General features: G+C 42.2%; 1 protein-coding gene and 1 long non-coding RNA gene across 2 annotated transcripts in view; both read left to right on the forward strand.

Annotated features, from left to right (window-relative positions):
* LOC148129399 (uncharacterized) overlaps positions 1-23,012 on the forward strand; it is a 158,124-nt gene that overhangs the window by 69,403 nt on the left and 65,709 nt on the right. The gene's annotated exons all lie outside the window — the stretch shown is intronic.
* NOC2L (NOC2 like nucleolar associated transcriptional repressor) overlaps positions 484-23,012 on the forward strand; it is a 42,961-nt gene continuing 20,432 nt past the window's right edge. The window contains exons 1-15 of the mRNA XM_087944704.1: positions 484-579; positions 2,959-3,135; positions 4,429-4,603; positions 4,802-4,927; positions 5,570-5,690; positions 6,852-6,942; positions 9,102-9,180; positions 10,807-10,917; positions 11,646-11,759; positions 12,876-13,064; positions 13,777-13,916; positions 15,780-15,891; positions 19,498-19,611; positions 20,023-20,124; positions 22,285-22,428. Of these exons, the coding sequence (XP_087800830.1) occupies positions 557-579; positions 2,959-3,135; positions 4,429-4,603; positions 4,802-4,927; positions 5,570-5,690; positions 6,852-6,942; positions 9,102-9,180; positions 10,807-10,917; positions 11,646-11,759; positions 12,876-13,064; positions 13,777-13,916; positions 15,780-15,891; positions 19,498-19,611; positions 20,023-20,124; positions 22,285-22,428 (1,818 nt within the window). The 5' untranslated portion in view covers positions 484-556. The remainder of the gene's footprint in view (positions 580-2,958; positions 3,136-4,428; positions 4,604-4,801; positions 4,928-5,569; positions 5,691-6,851; positions 6,943-9,101; positions 9,181-10,806; positions 10,918-11,645; positions 11,760-12,875; positions 13,065-13,776; positions 13,917-15,779; positions 15,892-19,497; positions 19,612-20,022; positions 20,125-22,284; positions 22,429-23,012) is intronic.

Genomic DNA, 23,012 nt, shown 5'->3' on the forward strand with positions numbered 1-23,012 from the left:
AATTTAATGAATACACACACACACACACAAACAAACAAACAAACAAACAATATGTGCTTAGTGGACAGCTTACTGTCTGGGTCAATTCGTTTACATAGTAATAACTTCTTAAGTTCCTAATTTCTACCCCTTTTATCCAACCATTGACAAAACAAGTCCCGAGTTCCAAAATATTCTGTGCCTTTCTTTTTCTTTTATCTTCCGTGTAAGAAGTGCTATTATTTGGGGGCTGGACTAAATGACTTCAAAGGTCCCCTTAAAAACAACAACAATCAAAAAACAAAAACCTCTTGTTCATTCTGTTTAACTGTTAACCGGGCGCCCGCGGGCCCCGTCTTAAGGGGCAGGAAAGCGACGCCTCCGCGGCGTCGTTTCTCCAGTCACGCCGGTGAACCTGAAAGCCAATCCGGCCCGCTGGGCTGGGAACTTCCCTCCTGCCTTTCTTCTCTCTCTCTCTCTCTCTCTCTCTCGCTGCTCAGTTGCATTGTGGGAGAGGAAGTGCCTGGTTTTCCCACGTTGTTGCTGCTGCGGAGGGGGAAAAAGCTACTCCGCCAGCATGGCCACCGCCGCCACGAAAAGGTCAGGGCGCTTGCAAAGCCAGTCCCAGGGCATCCTCGCGGGTCCGGCCCTTGCAAGAGGGGGGACGGGAGGTGGGGTAGAAGCCCTTGTGGGATTGGCGGGAGGGGCTGGGAATCGGTGTCATGACTGGGCAGCCCCGCAAACACGTGGGAATAGGGAATTGGGTTCGTTTCCTGCATTGGTTTGCGCGCATTCGGTTGCAAAGCGAAGGAAGAGTCGCATTGGGTTGCATGGCGTTTTGCGTTGGGTGCCAGCCTTCAGGAACACGTGGCAATGCCATGTCCCATCATTTTAGAAGCCCTGAGTTCAAGTCCTGCCTTAGCTATGAAAGCCCCCCTGGGTGTCTTTAGGCCAGTCACTCACTCTCTAAACCCAACCCATCACACAGGGTTGTTGTAGTAGTAGGTAAAACAGGAGGTGGAAGGTGTGTGTTGGTTGTGTCAAATACCCTTGAGGTATTTGTCAAAATAATAAAGGGGGCGGGATATAAATAAGGCAATAAAAATAAGGCAAATAAAATAAGGCAATAAAAAATAATTTTAGAAGTATTGCAAACGTGCCCCATTCATATGGTCCAAATACAAAACATTTGCTAGATACTATTTTCATCTTTTGATTAAAAAGCCAAGGCCTGCATTAAAGTAAAAATCTCTCTCTCTCTCTCTCTCTCTCTCTCTCTCTATATATATATATATATATATATATATATATATACACACACACACACACATACATACACACACACACACACACACACACACACACAGGTATGATATACCAATTTTGTTTTAAAGAATGCTACAGCTGTTTGTTTTCTCTTAACAATTTTGCAGCTTAACTCCCTTTTTTAATGTAAAAAAAAATAGAAAATATGTATTCCCAACAATCTGCTAACTAGAAATAAATTGCAAACACATTGTTTTGTTTATTGCATGTCAACAGCTGTGAAATGAGGCTTTGTGTATGTTAAAAACAACAAAACCACCTTGGGGGCCTTTTAAAATGGTTCCATTAAAGGCAGGTTTAAAAAAAACACCCTTTTAAATTGTAATGCTAAGGTCTCAACCTAATTTATCTCATCCTAACTTGCTGGCTTGGGAGGAACAATTAGATAATGAGCAACACCTGGAGATTTTACCCTGAAGGTGCTTAATTGGGAGCAGGTAGCTTTGCAGCAGTTTCTGAGGCAACTTAATTTTTATTTTTCTAAAAAATGGATTTTAAAAAAATGTAAAATGTAGGCTGGCTTCTGAGGCAACTTAATTTTTATTTTCCTAAAAAATGGATTTAAAAAAAATTAAAATGTAGGCTGGCTTCTGAGGCAACTTAATTTTTATTTTTTCTAAAAAATGTAAAATGTAGGCTGGCTTCTGAGGCAACTTAATTTTTATTTTTCTAAAAAATGGATTTTTAAAAAATGTAAAATGTAGGCTGGCTTCTGAGGCAATTTAATTTTTATTTTTCTAAAAAATGGATTTTTAAAAAATGTAAAATGTAGGCTGGCTTCTGAGGCAACTTAATTTTTATTTTTAAATGGATTTTTTAAAAAAAGTGTAAAATTTAGGCTGGCAGACTTAAAATATTGGGAAACAATTCTAAGTAAACCAGAAAGATAATATTTTAATGTCATTAATATTTTAATGTCATTTTTGGCTGTAGAGACCTATCACCTACCATGTCACTATTGATAAACTGTGGACTAAAAGGCCATTTTTTATATTTTCCCTCTTTTCCTGTTCAGTTTTGAAAGCCCCTGGTTTAAAAATGCAGAAATACCATTTTTTAAACCTGTTTTTGTAATTTGTGGGCCCAAGAATTTTGAGGCACTTTTGGTGAATTCAATTTGGGGAACAGAATGATTTCAGGGAGACACTTGAGAGTGATAGGTGTAAATGTGTAGGTTTATTTCATTTATTTTTATTTATTTAGTCACCACAGTGGCTCTGGGCAGTTAAATGGGATTCAGAACTCAGGAGAAGCAAGTGGGTAAAAATAACCCCTAATAATGAATTGTTATAAATAAATTATAAATCATAGGTGATTACTTAATACATTATAAAGTAATTCAGGATATTTGTTGATAGTGTTTTGCCTTCAATTTATTTTCTTGCATTTATCAAACCACTATAGCTACCCATCTCACGGATCTGACTTTGGGTGGTATACAGTTAAAGCAAGTGTGAAAAACAGCCTTAAATTTTCATTGTGTATTGGGAGTATTGGTGTTTGCATAGTCTTAAGATTTTCTCATGTGCAAATGGTGTCACTAGTGTGAAATTAACTTGGAAATGGGGCGAAGCATTTATAACATGCATTGGCCTTTCTAAACAAAAATGTATTTATTTATTTATTTTTGAATTGTCTCTCTCTCCTTTTCAGAAGCAAAAAACTGGCTGACTTGAGTGTGGATGAGTTTTTAACTTCAGGATTTGATTCTGACTTGGAAGATGATTTGATAGAAGATATTCCAAATTCTGGGGAAGATGAGAAAGGAAAGTTACCTTCAAAACTTGACAGCAAAAAGAAAGCAGGATGTAGTTTGATACCAGGGGAAAGGTGAGTGGGTGGATGGGTGGATGGATGGATGGATAGATAGATAGATAGATAGATAGATAGATAGATAGATAGATAGATAGATAGATAGATAGATAGATAGATAGATATGACTGCTGGATGGGTGGATGGATGGAGATAGATACCACTGGATGCATGGATGGATGGAGGAACAGAGGATGGATGGATAGATAGATAGATGATAGATAATGATGATGGATGGATGGATGAAGGGGTGAGAGGGAAGGAGGATGGATGAAGGATGGATGGTTGGATGGATGGAGGTAGCTAGATATTGTGGATGGAGGGATGGATATATAGACAGATAGACAGATATGATGGTGGATGGATGCATGAAGAGGTGAAAGGGAAGGATGGATGGATGGATAGATGATAGATATGGGTAGCTAGATATTATGGATAGAGGGATGGATAGACAGACAGATGATGGTGGATGGATGGATGGGTGAAGGGGTGAAAGGGAAGGAGGATAGAAGGGTGGATAGATGACGGATATAGGTAGCTAGATATGGATGGAGGGATGGATAGATAGATATGATAGATCGATAGCTTTTAAACTATGTACCTAGGAATCTCAATTTGGAAGCTGACTAGATGAGAGGATGGAAGACCAGACCAAATTTGCCTTGTCTCCATTGTCTTTCCTGGTAGAAAATGAGAAAGGGTTTCCTCTAACACAAGGATCTTCAAACTTGACAAGTTTAAGACTTGTGGACTTCAACTCCCAGAATTCCTGAGCTAACTTGGACTGGAGGAGGAATTCTGGGGCTTGAAGTCCACAAGTCTTAAAAGCTGTCAAGTTTGAAGGCCCCCTGCTCCCCCAAAAAAACATGCTTCTCAACCTTGCCAGTTTTAAGATAGGTGGACTTCAACTCCCAGAATGCCCCATCCAGCCCTTTGGCTTTCAAGATAGACTCAAAAAGGACACCCACACACAGAACGAAAGCCGTTCCCTTGAAGGGAAGATGAAAACGCAAGCCAACCATACTCTTGGGAGCCTAGTGGGTGGGGAATTCTGGGAGTTGAAGTCCACGCTTCTTAAAATCGGCAAGGCTGAGAAACGCTGCTTCCTATTAAAATTTTTGAAAATAAGGATTTTTTATTCATGCTTTCTAGGAAGCAAAAACCCCTGATCTTTCTCTTCTAAGCACATGCCACCATATAGCACTAGGGAATATGTAGGATTGGTTAGCTTTTTTTTAAAAAAAAAAATCTTCCTGGCTGGATATATAGATATATAAGCTTAAATTCCTTAAATCCTTCTGTGTTGTGCAGGAAAGTAAAGAAAGGTAATGCTTCAGTACATAAAGACCAGCTCTCTCGACTAAAGGAACGAGATCCTGAATTTTACAAGTTCCTGGAAGAAAACGACAAGACTTTGCTTAATTTTGATGAATCTGACAGCTCTGATGAAGAGGAAGATCATCACGTGTTGCCTGAAAAATTAGAGGTAATTAATTATATGTATAAATATACATACATACATACATATATATGCACACATACACATACATACAACATACACTCACACGCACATTCTCTTCTCTCTGATCAGAGAAACCAATTTCTTTTTATTCCCAAGAAAACTTCATGACTGTATCCCTGTGTCACTCATTTCAGGCTAAATGCTTTTTTTTAACTTTGATAGGAAGCAACTGATGAAGAAGATGATGAAGATGATGATGATGAAGAAGAAAAAACAGCTAAACGGAAAAAAATGGATTTCATCACCGTGTCATTGAAAATGGTGGAACACTGGAAGGAAGCTGCAGAGGTAAGAGAGAGATTTTTTTTTTAAAAAAGCAACAATTCTTTAGGAGCTGCAAATAAGGCTGATTAAATATGGAAAGTCTTGCCCAAAATAAAGTTAAACTTGATTTTCTCTGTCTCTTTCTAACCATAGTATTTAGAATAGAATAGAATGGAATGGAATGGAATGGAATGGATGGAATGGAATAGAATAGAATAGAATAGAATAGAATAGAATAGAATAGATAGAATAGAATAGAATAGAATAGAATGAATAGAATAGAATAGAATAGAATAAGAAATTATGGAATGGAATGAAGAATAGAGTAGAATAGAATAGAGAATATTGATTAGTGGGGGGGGTTTGGGGTTGGGGTTAACATTTTTCTTTTTTTTATCCATAAAAATGTGAGGGGAGACCGCCTTCTCGGTTGATGTGGTATTCAATTCTATTCTCTATTCTATCTTGCATTCTATCCTATCCTGTCCTATCCTACAGTATATTTTCTACTCTATACTCTCTATTCTACTCTATTTCTACTCTATTCTATCTTGCATTCTATCCTGTTCTGTCCTATCGTATCCTACTCTCTCCTCTGTATACTGTATTCTGTATTCTTTTATTTTAAAATTAATTCTATTAACTTTTTTTTTTCATTCCACACAGAAGAAACTCACTCCTAGGGTCTTCCATGAAATTACTCAAGCTTTCAAAGCCTGCGTGGTCACTGCCAAGGGGGAATCGGCAGGGCCGGATTCCGGCAAGTTCAAAGTCACGGACAGCACAGGTAAATCTTCCCAGAACCGAGCTAGCTTCGCAAATAAATAATAATAATAATAATAATAATAATAATAATAATAATAATAATAATAATAATAATAGATTAAAAAAACACATTCCATCTTCGTTGATACTTTGCCCTAAGTCGTTGGTTTGCTATAGCTGGCCTTTATTAAATGGTGAGTGTGGGCACGTTGATTTGTTTAGATTTGAGACCCCTTATTGATTATAGATGACTAGATTGAGTCTGTCATCTGCACCTCTATAACGGTCTGGTTTGGTTCTGCAACCCAACAAGACAGACACAGACTTCAGAGAGTAATTAGGACTGCAGAAAAAACAATGGCTACCAACCTGCCTTCCATTGAGGACCTGTAAACTGCACGAGTCAAAAAGAGGGCAGGGAATATATCTACAGACCCCTCACATCCTGAACATAAAACTGTTTCAACTGCTACCCTCAAAACAACACTACAGAGCAAATGATATGTTATAATTGATTATTATAGAATGAATTATAATATGAATTAAAATTAGTAAAAATTGAGAGTTGCTCTAAAGGATAATGCGGATTTGAAATTAAAGTAATGATGATGTAATAATAATATAAAACAACATGGAAAGTTTAATGTAATATGAATGTAAATTTAAATCTAAGAGGAAAAGACTATAGATTTTGTGCACAAGAAATATAAACCAACAAACACACTGTATAATTGAAAGAAGGTTTTAGTTGTTGTTTTATGTTTATGTTTGTCTATGTTGTTAAAAATAAAAAAAATCACTTTAAAAAAAGGGACTACCTGTATACCAGTATTTCTCAATCTTGAAAACTTTATTTATTGCTTATTTGATTGCTTATTGTACCCTATGACTACCATTAAGTGTCATACCTTATGATTCTCGACTCTTGACGAATGTATCTTCTTTTATGTATACCGAGAGTATTTACACCAAGACAAATTCCTTGTGTGTCCAATCACACTTGGCCAATGAAGTATTCTATCTATCTTTAAGATGGGTGGACTTCCAACTCCCAGAATTCCCCAGCCACCTCTTAAAAGTTGCTGGCATTGAGACAGGCAGTTGTATATAAAAGAGTTCTCTCTCACAACTGCTAAATTCATTGATGAAATGTCTCTATTTTTTTTCCCCATCTCCTGTTTAGTCTTCAACACGATTGTCTCCTTCTGTGTCCGCGACCTCTTCGTTCTTGTGCAAAAACTGCTTCAGGTGAAGCCTGCAAAAAATAAATCAAAGTAAGTTAACTTTTTGTTTTTGTTTTATTCACATTTATTTGTTCTTTATTCTTTCTATCTAGGAATTTGCCCACCATGCAAAATTGACTATTCCTTCAATTCCCAATGTCCCTTTTTAATCCATCCTGAGCAGAATCATTTTTTAAACTATGAATTTAGAAAACTATACATCCCTGTGGGCATGTGATCAAAATTCGAATCTTGGCAATTGACTCAATTAACAACTCCAGTGATTCACGTAACAATTCTGGCAATAAATGTTATAAAACGGGGAAAAATTCACTTAACAACTATCTTGCTTGCTGGTGGAAATTTGGGGCTTAATTGTCATATATCAAGAAGTACCTGCAGTTTATTTAAAGCTGCAGCAGCTTTATTAACCCTGCCTGTTGAATTGGCTAATTCGAGTTCTTTTATGGCCTGGTTTGTAGATTGTTAACTCGGTTTACCATTCAGTATCCTGGCAGAGGCATAGAAATAGAATGAATGAGTTGGAAAGGACCTTGGAGGTCTTCTAGTCCAGCCCCCTGCTCAAACAGGAGATCCTATAATATTTCAGATAGGTGGCTGTCTAGACTTTTCTTAAAAGCCTCCAGTGATGGAGCGCCCAAAATTTCTGCAGGCAAAGCTGTTCCACTGGTTAATTGTCCTGACTGTTAGGAAGTTTCTCCTTAATTCTAGGTTGCTTCTCTTCTTGATGAGTTTCCATCCATTGTTTCTTGTCTTATCCTCTGGTGTTTTGGAGAATAATTGAGCCCCTCTCTTCTTTGTGGCAGCCTCTCAAATATTAGAATACTGCTATCATATTCCCCCCTAATTCTTCTTTTCTTTAGACTAGCCAAACCCAAATCCTGCAGCCATAAAATAAGTTAATCTTATTCCCAGGACGAGGAATTGATTTTCGGTGTCAAAACCAAAGGCCTAAATGCATCTTGTGGTGCTACCACTGTTGCTAACCCCCCCCCCAAATAATTTGTAAAACAACTAAACCTTAGAACATTGGATAGCCGACAGGGCCAGGGTTGAATTTTCCATTCGGACAGCAAAGGCTCGCAGTTGGTTAGAGGACAATTAATCCCTTTCAAGCTGGCATGTGGGTAATAATTTGCAGCTATCCGATCCACAGAGCATCGTGGGAACTCAGAGGTCTGGATAATGATACATCTCTATATATGGCTTGCTTTGCATGTGACCTTAGCTGACCGGTACTTTTGGCTGAGTTTCTGAGCTGGGTCCACATGATAGTTGGGGACACTACACATCGTTTTCAGGACCGGTTTTCCTCGTTACCTTTTGGGAGGGGGCTTCGTGATACCCGAAGCGGACTATCCAGATTCAGTTTTGTTTGATAGAGCATCAACCTTGTGAACTCCTCAAGTTTCTCTTTTCCGCTATGTATTCAAAATGGACAGTGATTAATAGATACAAGTGTATATAACCTGTTTCCCTGAAAATATGACCTACCCTGAAAGTAAGCCCTAGCTTGATTTTTTTTACACATGCGCCCAATTTAAGCCCTACCTCCTAAAATAAGCCCTAATTAAGATCCTGCCCACTCCAGGGTGGGGATGGTAGTAGTGGAGCTGCCCTACTACTTATCTTTGGACAGTTGTAGCCAGGCCTCGCACCCTCCGACACCTGCCTTGCCGGCCCATTTCTTCTGCAGCCGGCAAGCCTGGCCAGGCTTTCCTGAAGGCCTCTGTCGCTGATAAGAAAGCTCTGGATCGATCCAGAGCTCTTATCGGCTGCAGAGGCCTTCAGGAAAGCCTCGCCAGGCACAGAAGAAGTTCCTGAAGGCCTCTGACAGTGAAAAGGAGGCCAGGGGTGATGCACGCAAGTGAGGTTAGTCAGTGGATCCCCTGAAAATAAGACCTGGTGCCTTTTTTGGTGGGTCTTATTTTGGGGGAAACACGATATATATGTATGGGTGCAGGTATATATTTATTTTCTACCTTGAATTTTAAATGCATCACAGGCAAGAACCTTTCCTGGTTGAACAGCAACTAGCCCAGTTGAAATTCAGTCATCTCAGTCATCTCAGTCATATCAGAGAAATGACTTCCTCTGATATGACTATCAATTCAGTCATATCAGAGAAATGACAGCTTTTAAATTCACATATTTGCTGTACTAAATCTTATCTTCATTCATTGATTTAGATTAGTCTTGCCTTCCTCCAGTCCATTGTGGAGCAAGTTACGATTGGACATCAAAATGCACTTGGGCTGTACCATTCAGGTGAGTTTAAGTGAGGGTCAAATTTGGTCTTTTTTTTATATATTGGGCATATCTCCCTGTTTTTGGAAGATTTTTTTATACCTATAGAAGAAAATATTTGTAAGTCAGGTGTGATTTGCAGGTTCCTATTTGAGCTTGGTGGTTTTCTTGCAGATGTTTCAACTACCAAACTAGGTGATGTCATCAGTGCACTGAGGCAGGAGCTGGGGTGGCAGAGTGGTTGGAATGCAGCATTGCAGATTTACTCTGCCCACTGCCAGCAGTTCGATCCTGATTGGCTCAGGGTTGACTCAGCTTTCCATCCTTCCAAGATCAGAGAAATGAGGATGCCAGATTGTTTGGGGGCATATGCTGATATTTGTAAAGCACTCATTGTTGTAAAGAACAAAGGAGCAGTATGTAAGTCTAAGTGCTATTGCTATTGGTCATAAAACGTCTGCAAGAAAACCACCAAGCTCAGAGAATAACATGGACTCCACTGGTTTTTTCTTCTTCTTCCCTGTTTCTAATGAAAGAGAATTGGACAGAGAGAAAATCCCCAGCGAGTCCATAGTTTGACTTTCAACTGGTAGGAATCACAGAAATGCAACATTTAAAAAACCATAGTTAAACAGGGCAGAAGGGATGCCTATGCAGATTCTCAGTCATCCAGGCCATGGTTGTTCCAAAGGTGCTTTTTCAACAGGTAACTGAACTTCCTTTGTTTTTCCTTGAAGACATTTTGCTTCTCATCCCAGAAGCTTCTTCCTGTCATGCTCCCGTCGGAGTCTGAATCCAAAGAGGAAGACGAAGAGCTGACAGGGAACGGGAAAGTGGCTTTGTTGGCTATGGAGGAAATTGGGGAAGGGCAAAGTCAGGCTGGACAGAGCAGGGGAGAGGTAGAACAAGGGAGAGGGGGGTCAGAGGAAGACCAAGGCTTACCCCCTCCTCATCCTAGGGCACGCAGGAAAGAACAGAGAAGAGCAATGTGGGTTGTGTGGCTTACGGGGGAGGAAAGGGCCCTGATTCCCTTCACAAGGCATACCTGGGGATGGAGTTTAAAGGAGAGGCAGTTGGGAGTGGCGTTCGTCGGGAACAAACACTGAATTCATCTAGTATGGTGAGCTTTAGCCTGTGTTCCTGGTACTCCTCCTGTCTGTGAATTATAGCCGTGCTTCTGTTTGCTTATCTGCCATGATGGAATTATTGGACTCATTATTTTGCCCTGCTGGAGTGATTGATTGCAGTCATTCTGCTTACAGCGTTTGGGACTGGAGTATCTGCAGCCAGAGGCTGTTGCAGGTTCGTGGGAGAGCTTTTCTTCAGGCCGGAGAGTAACCGGGACGTTGGGAGCAAAGTTGGAGCAAATAAAGGGACTCATACCTATTATCTGGCTGTCTTTGCCTTTATGCCATACCCCGGTTTATCACATTTCTGTTCTGACTGAATTCTTCCATTCGCCAGTGTTCAGGCAGAACGGAAGAAGCTTCTTGGATGAGAAGTGAAACGTCTTCAAGGAAAAAGCCCAGTTGCCTCTTGAAAAAGCACCTTTGGGACAGGGGCAGGGGGAAGCGTAGGCAATTTGAAATTGCTCAGCCTTTCAGCCATATTGATGAAAATTTTGTCTTTTTTTCTTTCTTTCTGCAGCTTCTGTCGTGTTTAACCCGGACCTCAGTAACAATAGCTGTTCTTCAGCACATCAGTGCCATTGTGCCTTATTATTTAAGCTTCCCCAAACAGTCTCGCATGCTACTTAAGGTAAGGTCCATAGCAGGGCTGGCCAGAAAGTGCAGGAATAAGATTTAAAGTTGGATTCCCCCTTATTCAAATTGGGTTCCCTGGCTTTCAGTCCTAGACAATGGGTTCCACAGCAAACTTTTTTTGGCTTGGGTTTTTATTTAAAATTAATTAATTAGATCTTTATTAGTTATTAGTTTAATCAATATCTCAAGGTAATAAGTGTATTCATATTCTCCAATGGGACACATCCATAGCCAAGAGTCATCAGTCGTGCTCTCCAGTTAGAATTTTGCCCAGCAGAAACTTCAGTCACCTAGTTACTATCTTTGAAAACATTTATGGAATGCACTTCTGGTTTTGCAAGCTCTAAAAAGACCAGAGAAATATTTTATGAGTTGACATTAAGATTACCTGGTCATTTGCTAAAGCAAATCTATACAATGAAGATGACGTTCTTTTAAGTTTTCAATCTTGGCAACTTATAAACTTCAACTCCCAGAATTCCCCAGCCAGCATGCTTTAAGATGTATGTACTACTGGGAAATTCTTGGAATTGAACTCCACACGTTTTATAGTTGCCAGGGTTGAGAAATGCTGTTTCAGGCCATAAAAAGGGTTGAAATTTAGTGGCATTGCCTTGATTGGCACTTGGGGGGGGAAAAATGCAGTTTCTAACCCTAGAGGCGTCTCCTTCTGAAAGCAAAACAAAAATTGAAAATAACTTTTTTTCTTCTTCTTTCATTAAGCAAATTATTCGACTCTGGAGCACAGGCGATGAAGTTGTAAGAGTTCTAGCTTTTTTGATAATCAACAAAATCTGCCGGTATAAACAGGACGCTTATTTACCTTCTGTTCTAAAGGTAAGGTTAATAGATTAATGGATGGGACCTTGTAGGTCATCTAGTCCAACCCCCTGCCCAGGAGACCCTTACACCATTTCTGACAAAGGGCGACTGAAAACGCATACATAGACTATACATTCATTTTTAGGCTAGGTCAGTATTTCCCCCCTTACAAAATTAAAAACTTCAGGCAAAATTTTGCACAATGGTGTCCTCATTTATTACTTTTTTGATTTGACGAATGAAAGTCATAGCTGTTACGAAGGCATTTTTCCAAGTTTTGTTGGTTTTTTTGAAAAGAAGCATTGTGCTTTCAACACAAGATGTTTTGCTGGCAGTCCAGTTTTGCTGTTGTGTACTTGGAAGCTCAGTTGTTGGCTTTCGTTCTCAGCTATACATACTTAACGACTGTCTCGCTTAGTGACATAAAGTTTGGGCTCTATTGTAGTCATAAATTTAGGACTACCTGTATATCTCAGAATAATGGAGTTTTTCATATTCACTTACCGAAGTGAATCGAAACATGGCGTGGTTTATGTCATAACTGCGCCTTCGTCTTTCGTAAAAAGATACCCCTTGAAATAACAGCTAGCCCTCATCATCAAACTACAAAACCTTCAGCTCAAAATTTCTGTTGCTAAATGAGACATTGGTTTAGTGCAAGGGTCTTCAAATTTGGCAAGTTTAAGACTGGTGGACCTCAACTCCCAGAATTCCTGAGCTAACATGACTGGAGGAGGAATTCTGGGAGTTGAAGCCCACAAGTCTTAAAGCTGTCAAGTTTGAAGACCCCCAGTTTAGTGAATTTGGAGTTAAGTGAATATGAAAAACTCCATTATTTTGGAGTTAATCTTCAATTTATAACTACAAAAGAGCCCAAAATTTATGTCACTAAGCAAAAGAGTCGTTAAGTGAGGATAGTCAATGGATGACATCCCCCCAAAATAAGGCCTGGTGTCTTTTTTGGTGGCCAAAAAGCCATAAGACAGGGTCCTATTTTCGGGGAAGCACAGTAGTTGGATGAAATCATTTATGAATTCAGCTTCTGCAGCTGCCCACCTTAAAACAAGTGACTGGCCAGCCACCGTCAGCATCACCCAAATTCTCTGCCTTTGTCTTCCTTTTCCCCGTTAGCAAATGTACATTTCCTATGTCAAGAATTCGAGATTCACCTCTCCTAATGTCCTCCCGCTCATCAACTTCATGCAACGGACGCTGATCGAGATGTACGCTCTGGACCCCGCTGTGTCTTACCAGCAGGCCTTCATATACATCCGTCAGCTGGCCATCCACCTGCGTGGGGCTATGACCATCAAGAAGAAGGTAGGTTTATCTGAAGGTGTGATGAACATGGCGTGAAAGCAACGCAGCCAGAGAATAATAGGTCTTAACTCCCCTAAATATTTTTAATCGTATTCTTCATCCAGAAAGATTTGTAGTATGCAGTTTACAGCAACACTTTGTCATCTAACAAGTTGGAGCGCAAAAGGAAAAGTGGAGGAGGAAAAAGGAAAGCAGAAGTATCTAACCATCATAATAAACCGCTTCAGTGTCAGGATTCCAGCCATCGCCCTAAATTAAATCATGATTCTCAAGCCAAACTTCAAAAAACTTCAAAGGATTCATTAGAGGAGACATACTTGCACTGTCCTGTAATGAAGCCAACTCTGGCCTACGTCATTTACAGTCCCCCTGTGACCCTGTTTCCCTCCACCCCCTCTGGGTGTGTCATAAATCAGATTCTCCAATTGAGCAGCTTCACAGGCTGGGTGTCATCAATCACGTTCTCCAATTAAATATATTTGAGGGCAAAAGCTCTGGTAGTTTAGTTACAACCTTTTAAAGAGAAGAGTTGGAATGTACTTTCGCTTCCAAACGGCTGCACTGCTCTTCCAGATTTCCTTCCCCCCCATTTTTTAAGGCAACTACTAAAACAGGCATAGGAATGTTTTATGAATTGACATTCGGATTTTGCAGCTTGCTTCATTCCATTTTCCAGCATTACTTCCTGCTTTTCTCTGTTTTTTTAAACTAGGAAAACTATCAGTCCGTTTATAACTGGCAATACGTGCATTGCTTATACTTTTGGTGCCGGGCTTTGAGTACGATGCATCCGAATGACGTCATGCAACCCCTGATTTACCCGTTGACCCAAGTCATCATTGGCTGCATTAAGTAAGTAGCTACACAATGCTTAAACCTTTGGGGTCTGTAAAGATTCTCCGTCCTCCATGTCATGGTTGCCCCAAAGATGCTTTTTCAGGAGGCAACTGAAAATTCTACAGGAAAATTCCTCACCCCATTTTCCTACTGATCAACCGTTCTTTATTTGGGATCGCAGGATGCCGTCTCCAGCTCCGTTCTTGGGGGGGACAGAAGAGACTTTTGGCTTCATGCAAGGAAAGCAGCAGAAGCAGCAGAAGTCTTTCTTTCTCTCCCCTAAATTCTACCAGAAATGAGTCTTTGTGAGACTTGTCGCGCCAGCACAGCCTCTTGGAGCAGGAGGCCTTGCAGGGTCCCATTTCTGTCGGAGTTTGGGGGAGAGAAAGGAAGACTTTTGCTGCTTTCCTTGCGTGCAGCCAAAAGCAGAAGAAGAAAGAAGCTGAAAGAAGCAGCCCGGTGGCCAGGCCAGGCGCATGGGGCAAGTTCCTCCCCTCTGCCCTTTCCCCCCTCCCCTCACTACCTCATGTTGTTCGCAATGAAGGGATGTAAGCCTTGTGTTCCCACGGGGCATGTGGGCGGCGCAGCTTGTGTTCCCACGTAGCATTCTACTCTGCTCTACTCTACTCTACTCTGCATTCTGTTCTGTTCTGTTCTATTCTTCACTAATCTATTAGCTATTTCTAGCTTTCATATTTTTTTTTCTAGCCTTAATTTATCCCCACCACAAATTGAGTGACTGAGCTTTAATTTATCCCCCGCTGATGCTTTCTCCAACCTGACTCTCTTTGAGAGGGCAAGGAAAAACCCCGACCTGTAATTCTGCTTTCTTTCTGCTTTCTTTGAAATGCTTTCTTTTAATCCCCACCCCCATGCTACGCTGGTTAATTTCCTTTAAAAAAAGAAAAAAAAGAAACTGTTCTTCCTCTATCCAGAAGATGGTGCTAGTCCCTAGTGAGCTGAACTAGAGCAGCTGAAAAAAAAACCAGGGATGCGGGGAGCAAAGGGAATTGGGGAGCTATGACAGAAGGGAAAGCGGAGTTGCCATCTGCGACAGCTTCCTTGCTCCAGGCAGAGTCCAGGGTAGAATTTTAAATGTGCTTCAAAACAATAGCCAGGATAACTAGCAGCGTGAGGCTTGCAGGGCTGGTTTGCTTTGTGGCGGTTTCCAGAACCTGCTTCTCTCCGTGCCTTGGGGCATAGCGGTGGGTGGGCTGACTATTGTGAATTCCCCTTGTGTTGGCAGAGATGAAGGGGGGGAGGGGGCCAGCCTGAATGGTGGGGAAGGGTGCTTAACCTAAGGGGTGGGAGAGGGGAAGGAAAGCCTGCCTCGACTTGAATGTTGGAAGGCAAAGTTAAAAACGTCATCTTGGTTTTTAGCTTTTCTATCAGGGTGGCTAAAAATCGATTTTATATATATATATCTGTGTATCCGAGTGTGTGTATGTGTGTATATATATATATGTGTGTGTGTGTGTATGTGTATATGTATATGTATATGTATATATATACACATCTACATATACACATACATACATAATAAACTGGGTGTTTTTTTTTAATTTAAATCGGGTTTTTTTTTTACTTTTATCTGATTTATTTTAATAAATTGCTTTTGGAATAAAGAAAACCTATCTAAAGAATAGAATAGAATAGTGTGGGACTTGCCTAAGTGTGGGACTTTACTTTTCTCTACACTGAATTTTATTTTGTTACATAGGGCCAATTCTGGGCTCCATCGCAGCCATAAATTGAGGACTACCTGAGTACAAACTTGTCATCACTTCCCCCCCCTTTAAAATGGCATACTAAGTCCTCTGTTTGGACTGCCCATGGTTTTCAACCCTCTTGTTTTTTTTTACCCCTTTCCTTTGCCAGGCTGGTACCAACAGCTCGTTTCTACCCTCTGCGTATGCACTGCGTCCGGGCGCTGACGCTGCTGTCGGAAAGCACACAGACCTTCATCCCTGTCCTGCCCTTCATTCTGGAGGTGAGTGTCAGTCAAAATAGAATAGAATAGAATAGAATAGAATAGAATAGAATAGAATAGAATAGAATAGAATAGAATAGAATAGAATAGAATAGAATAGAATAATAGAATAGAACAGAACAGAACAGAACAGAACAGAATAGAATAGAATAGAATAGAATAGAATTTTTTATTGGCCAAGTCTGACTGGACACACAAGGAATTTGTCTTTGGTGCAAATGCTCTCAGTGTACATAAAAAGAAAAGATACATTCGTCAAGAGTCAGGAATCATAAGGTACAACACTTAATACCACAAGTGTCATCACAAGTGGGTGGCAGATGGTGCAATCTGTGGGAGGGTGTGTGTGTTGGTGTTTTGGGGGACTTAACCAAGCCGCCTCGGTTCGTTGCTAATTGCCAGGAAGCGAAAAAATAAGACGGTTGTGGGTTTCCCACCGCCAGTGTTGCTGCAGATGTCTGTTCATTCACCACATCCTTTTCGCTTCCTGCGTCCCCAGGACCGCTTGTGGCTTCTGCACGCCGGCCTCTCCCCTCTTTCGACCACCTCCTTCCTCTCTGCTGAGGTTCTGCCAAAAAAAGCCCCTTAACACACCACCCCTGCTTTCCTCTCTGTGTGTGTCTTTGTGTGTACAAAAGCAGCAGCCTTCTCTCCAGGCGAGCCAAAGAGGCCAAAGCCCAGACGTTTGGCAGTTTGCGCTGGTTTGGCCTCTCTGCCCTCCGTCACATGTCTCTTTCGCAGCGTCTCCTGGGTGGGAGCGGGAAGGAAACGGGGCCGTTGAAGCTGGCAGCCTTTTGGAAGAAACATCGAGGGTGCGTGCACACCCCCAACACAACCTGAGATTGCTGCAATAGAGAAACAAAAACCTCTCTCTTTTTTTTTTTTTGCACCTCTATAACTGCCTGGTTTGGCTCTGCAACCCAACAGGACAGACACAGACTCCAGAGAGGAATTAGGACTGCAGAAAATAGCAATTGCTACCAACCTGCCTTCCATGGAGGACCTGTGTCCTGCATGAGACAAAAAGAGGGCAGGGAATATATCTAGAGACCCCTCACATCCCAGACATAAACTGTTTCAACTCCTTCCCTCAAAGCAATGCTATAGAGCAGCCCTGCACACCAGAACAACTAGACACAAGGACAGTTTTTTTCCTCCATGCCATCACTCTGCTAAACAAATAATTCCCTCAACACTGTCCAACTATTCACAAAGTCTGCACTACTATTACTATTAATCTTCTCATCACTCCTTATCACCCCTCCCCTCCCACTTGTGACTGTATGACTGTAACTTTGTCGCTTGTATCCTTACGATTTATATTGACTGTTTCCTAGGATAATTTGATTGCTTATTGTACCCTATGGCTATTATTAAGTATTGTACCTGAGGATTCTTGACTCTTGACGAATGTCTCTTCTTTTATGTACACTGAGGGCATTTGCACCTTGTGTGTCCAACACACTTGGCCAATAAAGAACTATCCTATCCCTATCCTTTCCTATCCTATCCTATCCTATCCTATCCTATCTTATCCCTATCCTATCCCTATCCTTTCCTATCCTATCCTATCCTATCCTATCCTATCCTATCCTATCCTATCCTATCCTATCCTATCCTATCCTATCCTATCCTATGTACACCGAGAGCATTTGCACCAAGACAAATTCCTTGTGTGTCCAATCACACTTGGCCAATAAAGAATTCTATTCTATCCTAATCTGCAAAAACCTTTGGCTGGGATTGCGGTTCTTCTCATCCGGAGCAACCTAATGCAATCCTCCCTTCTTCTGATATCCTCCCCCTCCCCAACCCCCTTGGCTTGGCTTCCTCCCCTCCTCGCTTTGTCACCGGCACTCTGACAGCTCCGGCGTCTTGTGAGGTCCCTCGGAGGACTGCCGAATATTCCCCAAGCTGCTGTCACTGGAAATGAGCAGGAAATCGGTGATGTGCCTTGACAGTTTGTGCTTCTCTTGGCACAGAGAAGCGGGGGCGGCCCCCTCCCTCCCTCCCTCCCTGCTTCCCCGCGGCATCGCCGCCCTGCTCTCTGGCAAAGACCGAGCTGTGTGAAGAGAGAGAGAGAGAGGGGAGAAGGTGCAGGGAAAAAAGGACTTGCCCAAACAGGGAGGGATATAACGATCGTTCGCCTTTTATTTTTTAATATCTCGATCGATGGGTCCACAGCCTTATATTGATGTGGGGGGGGGGGAAGAGCTGATATTTGGATGAGAATAAATTTGGGGCGGGGGGGGCATGGAGCAGCATTAATAGCGAAGGAGGGAGGGAGGAAATTTAGCATAGCAATAGAATATAGACTAACAGAGTTGGAAGGGACCTTGGAGGTCTTCTAGTCCAACCCCCTGCCCAGGCAGGAAACCCTAACACCACTTCTGACCAGCAGTTGTCCAATCTCTTCTTAAAACTCCCAGTGTTGGAGCATCCACAACTTCTGGGGGCCAGTTGTTCCACTGGTTAATTGTTCTAACTGTCAGGAAATTTCTCCTTAGTTCTAGGTTGCTTCTCTCCTTGATTAGTTTCCACCCGTTGCTTCTTGTTTTATCATCAGGTGCTTTGGAGAATAGCTTGACTCCCTCTTCTTCGGGGGAGCCCCTCAAATATTGGTACATTGCTATCATGTCGCCCCTAGTCCTTCTTTTCGTTAAACTAGACGTAGCGTTAATTCAGCACCAGAAAAATAAACACAGTTGGCTGATGCTTCATTTAATGTCTTTATAAACATAATAAGTAGATTTCACAAACCAGTTGTAGATTTCTCCAACATGGAGCAAACTCAGATAGAAGCAAGTAACTTCAGTAGCAAATTAGCTCAGAAAACAGACATCGGTTTCACTTTAGTTCAGCAGGCAACCATTATACACAGCAGAGGAGAGAAGCAGTTTCCTTTTCAATAGACTCAGAGTTCAACCCTTGTTACCATGCTCTATTCCAGTTCATGAATATACTCTTGACAGGTTGTATGGCAGGAGTGAATGCAATCCAAGAGAAACCGTAGAGACTGTCATCCAGGTCATGGTTATCCCAAAGGTGCTTTTTCAGGAGGCAACTGGACTTCCTTTGTTTTTCTTTTGAAGACAATTTGGGATGGACGCCCTTGGAATGGTGTGGGGAGTAGGGCTGGATTTCCAGAGGGGAAAAATTGCAGGCTACAGGAGCCATTTGCACCGTTCAGCTGACCCCGAGGACACAGATAAGCCTCCAAGTGGCCTCAATGACCCTCTTAAAAGGATGCAAATGACCAGCTGTCTGCAAGGAAGATAAATCCTTCCATTCCTCACCATTGAATCAGAGCTGAAGAAGCTTCTTGGATGAGAAGCGAAACGTCTTCAAAAGAAAAACAAGAAAGACCAGTGGCTTCTTGGGGAAAAAAGCACCTTTGGGACAATCCAAGAGAGAACTATTTAAAAAAAAAAACCCAACCTACATCAAGTTCACTTCTGCAGGCTGGATAAAATCAAAGTGGCCATATAAGACAGCCAGCCTGGACTTGACAAAATCCAAAATTTGCTAGCTGTATCTTCCCACACCTCCTTTCCCCTGGATGCCCGGCTGACCTTTCCGTTCTGTTTGCTTTTTGTTCCTCCACAGATTTTCCAACAGGTAGATTTCAACAAGAAACCGGGGCGAATGAGCGCCAAGCCAATAAACTTTGCCGTCATCTTGAAGCTGTCCAACGCCAACCTGCAGGAGAAAGCTTTCCGGGTAAGATGACGGAAGACGAAGTGGGCAGCTTTTTTTATATTTTAAGGGAGATCCATCCAAACTTGGTAACTGTCATGCCCCTGTCGGAATCTGATTCGGAGGGGGAGGCCAAGCAGCTGAGGGAGGGAGCGGTTGGCTGTGGAAGAAACTGGGGAAGGCTACAGTCCAGCTGGGCAGAGCAGGGGAGAGGTAGAACAAGGGAGAGGGAATGTGTGGACTTCAATGCCCGGGAATTCCCCAGGCAGCTGCTTAAAGTAGCCAAGTTGGGGGGGAAAAACATCGATTTAACTCTATTTTGGGTTATGAATGCTTATTGGTTGCACCCGTCCTGAGGTGGGAAGTTGGCCTTCGAGATCCCTTTTCAAATTTTGAGTGGTTTATTTTATTTTTTTTCCTTCTTCTTCTTCCCAGGACGGCCTCCTCGAACAGCTGTATGATCTGACTTTAGAATATCTCCACAGCCAGGCCTACACGATTGGTTTCCCAGAACTGGCTTTGCCTGCCATCCTTCAGGTAAATACAGATACAGATAATCAGAGTTGGAAGAGACCTTGTAGGTCATCTAGTCCAACCCCCCCCACCCAAACAGGAGACCCCCCACCATTCCTGACAAATGGCAGTCCAATCTCTTCTTGAAAGCCTCCAGTGATGAAAGCCTTCGAGAAGAGATTGGACTGCCATTTATCAGAAATGGGGTAGGGTCTCCTGCTTGGGGAGGGGGTTGGACTAGATGAGCTACAAGGTCCCTTCCAACTTGGTTCATCTGTTATCTCTGTCACTGAGGAGTCTTTGGTGCTCTCAAACCATGGTAATTTGCTTGCAGACGTCTCATTACCCTAGTAGGGTATGCCATCAGTTTCCTTTCTGCACAATAGGGGCTTTTGTTTAGCTAAATAATTGAAAGCCGGGGGGTTAAGGAAAGCATGTTTCCTTCTTTCCTTTAAGCCTGCTAAAGCATTTTAAGGCTCTCTGATTTCCATCCTGTTAGACTTGCAAAGGTGGTGCTTCCAAAGGCCTGTCGGGAAAATGTGGCTTTCTTTTCACAGTCAGGCGGTCTCTGGGCATACCCCTCACACCTGCCTCCCTCAGCTCAGCCCTGCCTGTCTTCTCAGCCTCGGGGTGGGCTCTCCCCCCCTCTGGCTAGGGATGGACCACCCTGAAGAAGAGGTCAGCAGGGGGCTTAGATCCAGGACCCAGCCCTTCCCAAGATTTGCAGGGGGGGGGGCACCCAGAAGGAGGCTTCAAATCTATGTGTTGTTTGATCATTTTCTCCAACCATGTGTGTATTTTACTCCCATACCTTTTAGCCTCTGTGCAAGTCCACCACATATGTTCCTGGTATTTGATGACATTTCCAACATTTAATTGATTTATCTTTAAACATTTTCGCTAATTTTGCTGGCTCCGTTTTATTTTGGACGGAAGGAAGCTGATTGTGTGAATTGGGGGGTTCTTCTCCCAGGCCTTTTAGAGAGGGGGGATTATACTTAGTTTGGCATGTAATTGACAAGGGTTGTCTTTGCGCAATATTGGAAAAATGAGAACACCCCATCCAATGAGGACGTAATTCAGAAGATACTAGACTGTGCAGAGATGGATAGATTGACGTTTAAAATAAAGGACAAAGAAGATTCAGAATGTTACTTAACATGGAACAGATTTTAGGAGTGGTTAGAGAGAAGAGGTAGAAATTAGGTGAAGAAAGATTATTGCTATGTTTGAATTAAATATAAAGAGGGTTGATAATCGTAAACGTGTTGATATAATTAACAGAATTACAAATAAGCAAACCAAAAGAGAAATCCAGTTAAAATTACTCTGTTGCACTATTACTATTGTATTCCTTCCTTCCCTTTCTCTTCTTCCCTCCTTCCTATCTCTTTTCTTCTCTCCTCCTTTCTCCTTCCTTCCTTTTCTCTCTTCTCTCTCCCTTTCTCCTTCCTCCTTCCTCTTTTCTTCTCTCCTTTCTCCTTCCTTTTCTCTCCCCTTCCCTCCTTCCTCTTTTCTTCTCTCCTTCTTTCTCCCTTCCTTCCTTTGTCCTTCCTCCTTTCCTGCCTGCCCATATATTCTCTCTCTCTTTTTTTTCTTGGACAGATTAAAGCGTTTAACCAGATTAAAATAACCCAGCTGGATTTCCAACCAAGCAATTTGGCCTGCCTCAGCCCATCAGTTCCTTTGGGGGGTTAGGCTAAGATATAAAACGGGGGTCTTTGATGGTCAGGAACAGCTATTGCTAGCCTCAAAGCCAGAAGTCAGTAAGGGCCGCAGGAAGATCTGTCTCGATCAGCCAGGCCTCCCGCCTCCACTGTGGCCAGTGGTTTTGCCAAAACTCCCATCAACAGCTTGTGACTCTAGAGGCTGTTTTTCCTTCTCCCTCCTGCTGTTTTTTTCCCCATACTTGGCAAGGCCTTAAGAATGTTTTTGTGTATATATGTATATATATTCCATCTTTAAATCAGAGCCAAGGATTGGAGGAGGATGACCTCTCACCCATCTTGGGTTGTGTTTTGTTTTTTTGTTGCATGTTTGCCAGCTAGATCTAAACACGGGGGATAGAAAACTGTATGCAAGTCAGACTTTTTTAAAAAAACACAACGAGAGCCATTCATGGAAAAAAATTTTTTTGCTGTCTTGTTTCTTTCCGGTCCTCCTCCTCCTCCTCCTCCTCTCCAGCTGAAGTCCTTTCTGAAGGATTGCAAAATCGCCAACTATTGCAAAACCATCCGCCAGCTCTTGGAAAAACTGCAGGAGAACTCCGCCTTCATCACGGCCAAGCGCCAGAGAGCTTCCTTCGGCGTCTCCGATCGAGAGGCAGTGGTGAGTCACCTCTTTTCTCCCTTTTGTCCAGCTGGGAAGAGTTTCACGCTCAGGAGAAACACCTGTTCTTATTTCACGCCTCGAAAAAGGAATACCCAAAGCCGTTTCATTCTTGATTTCTTTAACAAATAAATAGAAATAGCACTTAAGACTTTATATACCAGCCCTCTCTTGTCAGCCTCTTGCCCCCCCCAACAATCTGGGTCCTCCTTTTACCTACTTTAGAAGGATGGAAAGCTGAGTCAACCTTGAGCCACTCGGTCAGGATCGAACTCTTGGCAGTGGGCAGAATTAGCTTGCAATACTGCATTCTAACCACTGGGAAGGAAGGAGGGAGGGAGGAAGCAATAGTACTTAGACTTATATACCACTTCACAGTGCTTTCCAGCCCTCTCTAAGCGGTTTAGGCTGAGTCAACCTTGAGCCAGTCGGTCAGGATCGAACTGCTGGCAGTGGGCAGAGTTAGCCTGGAGTAGTGCATTCTAACCACTGGGAAGGAAGGAAGGAAGGAAGGAAGGAAGGAAGGAAGGAAGGAAGGAAGGAAGGAAAGAAAGAAAGAAAAAAGAGGGAGAGAAAGAGGGAGA

The sequence above is a fragment of the Notechis scutatus genome, chromosome 16 (assembly GCF_049901735.1).
Source record: "Notechis scutatus isolate UNSWTSFEM ecotype Mainland chromosome 16, rNotScu1.2, whole genome shotgun sequence".
NCBI lineage: Eukaryota > Metazoa > Chordata > Lepidosauria > Squamata > Elapidae > Notechis > Notechis scutatus.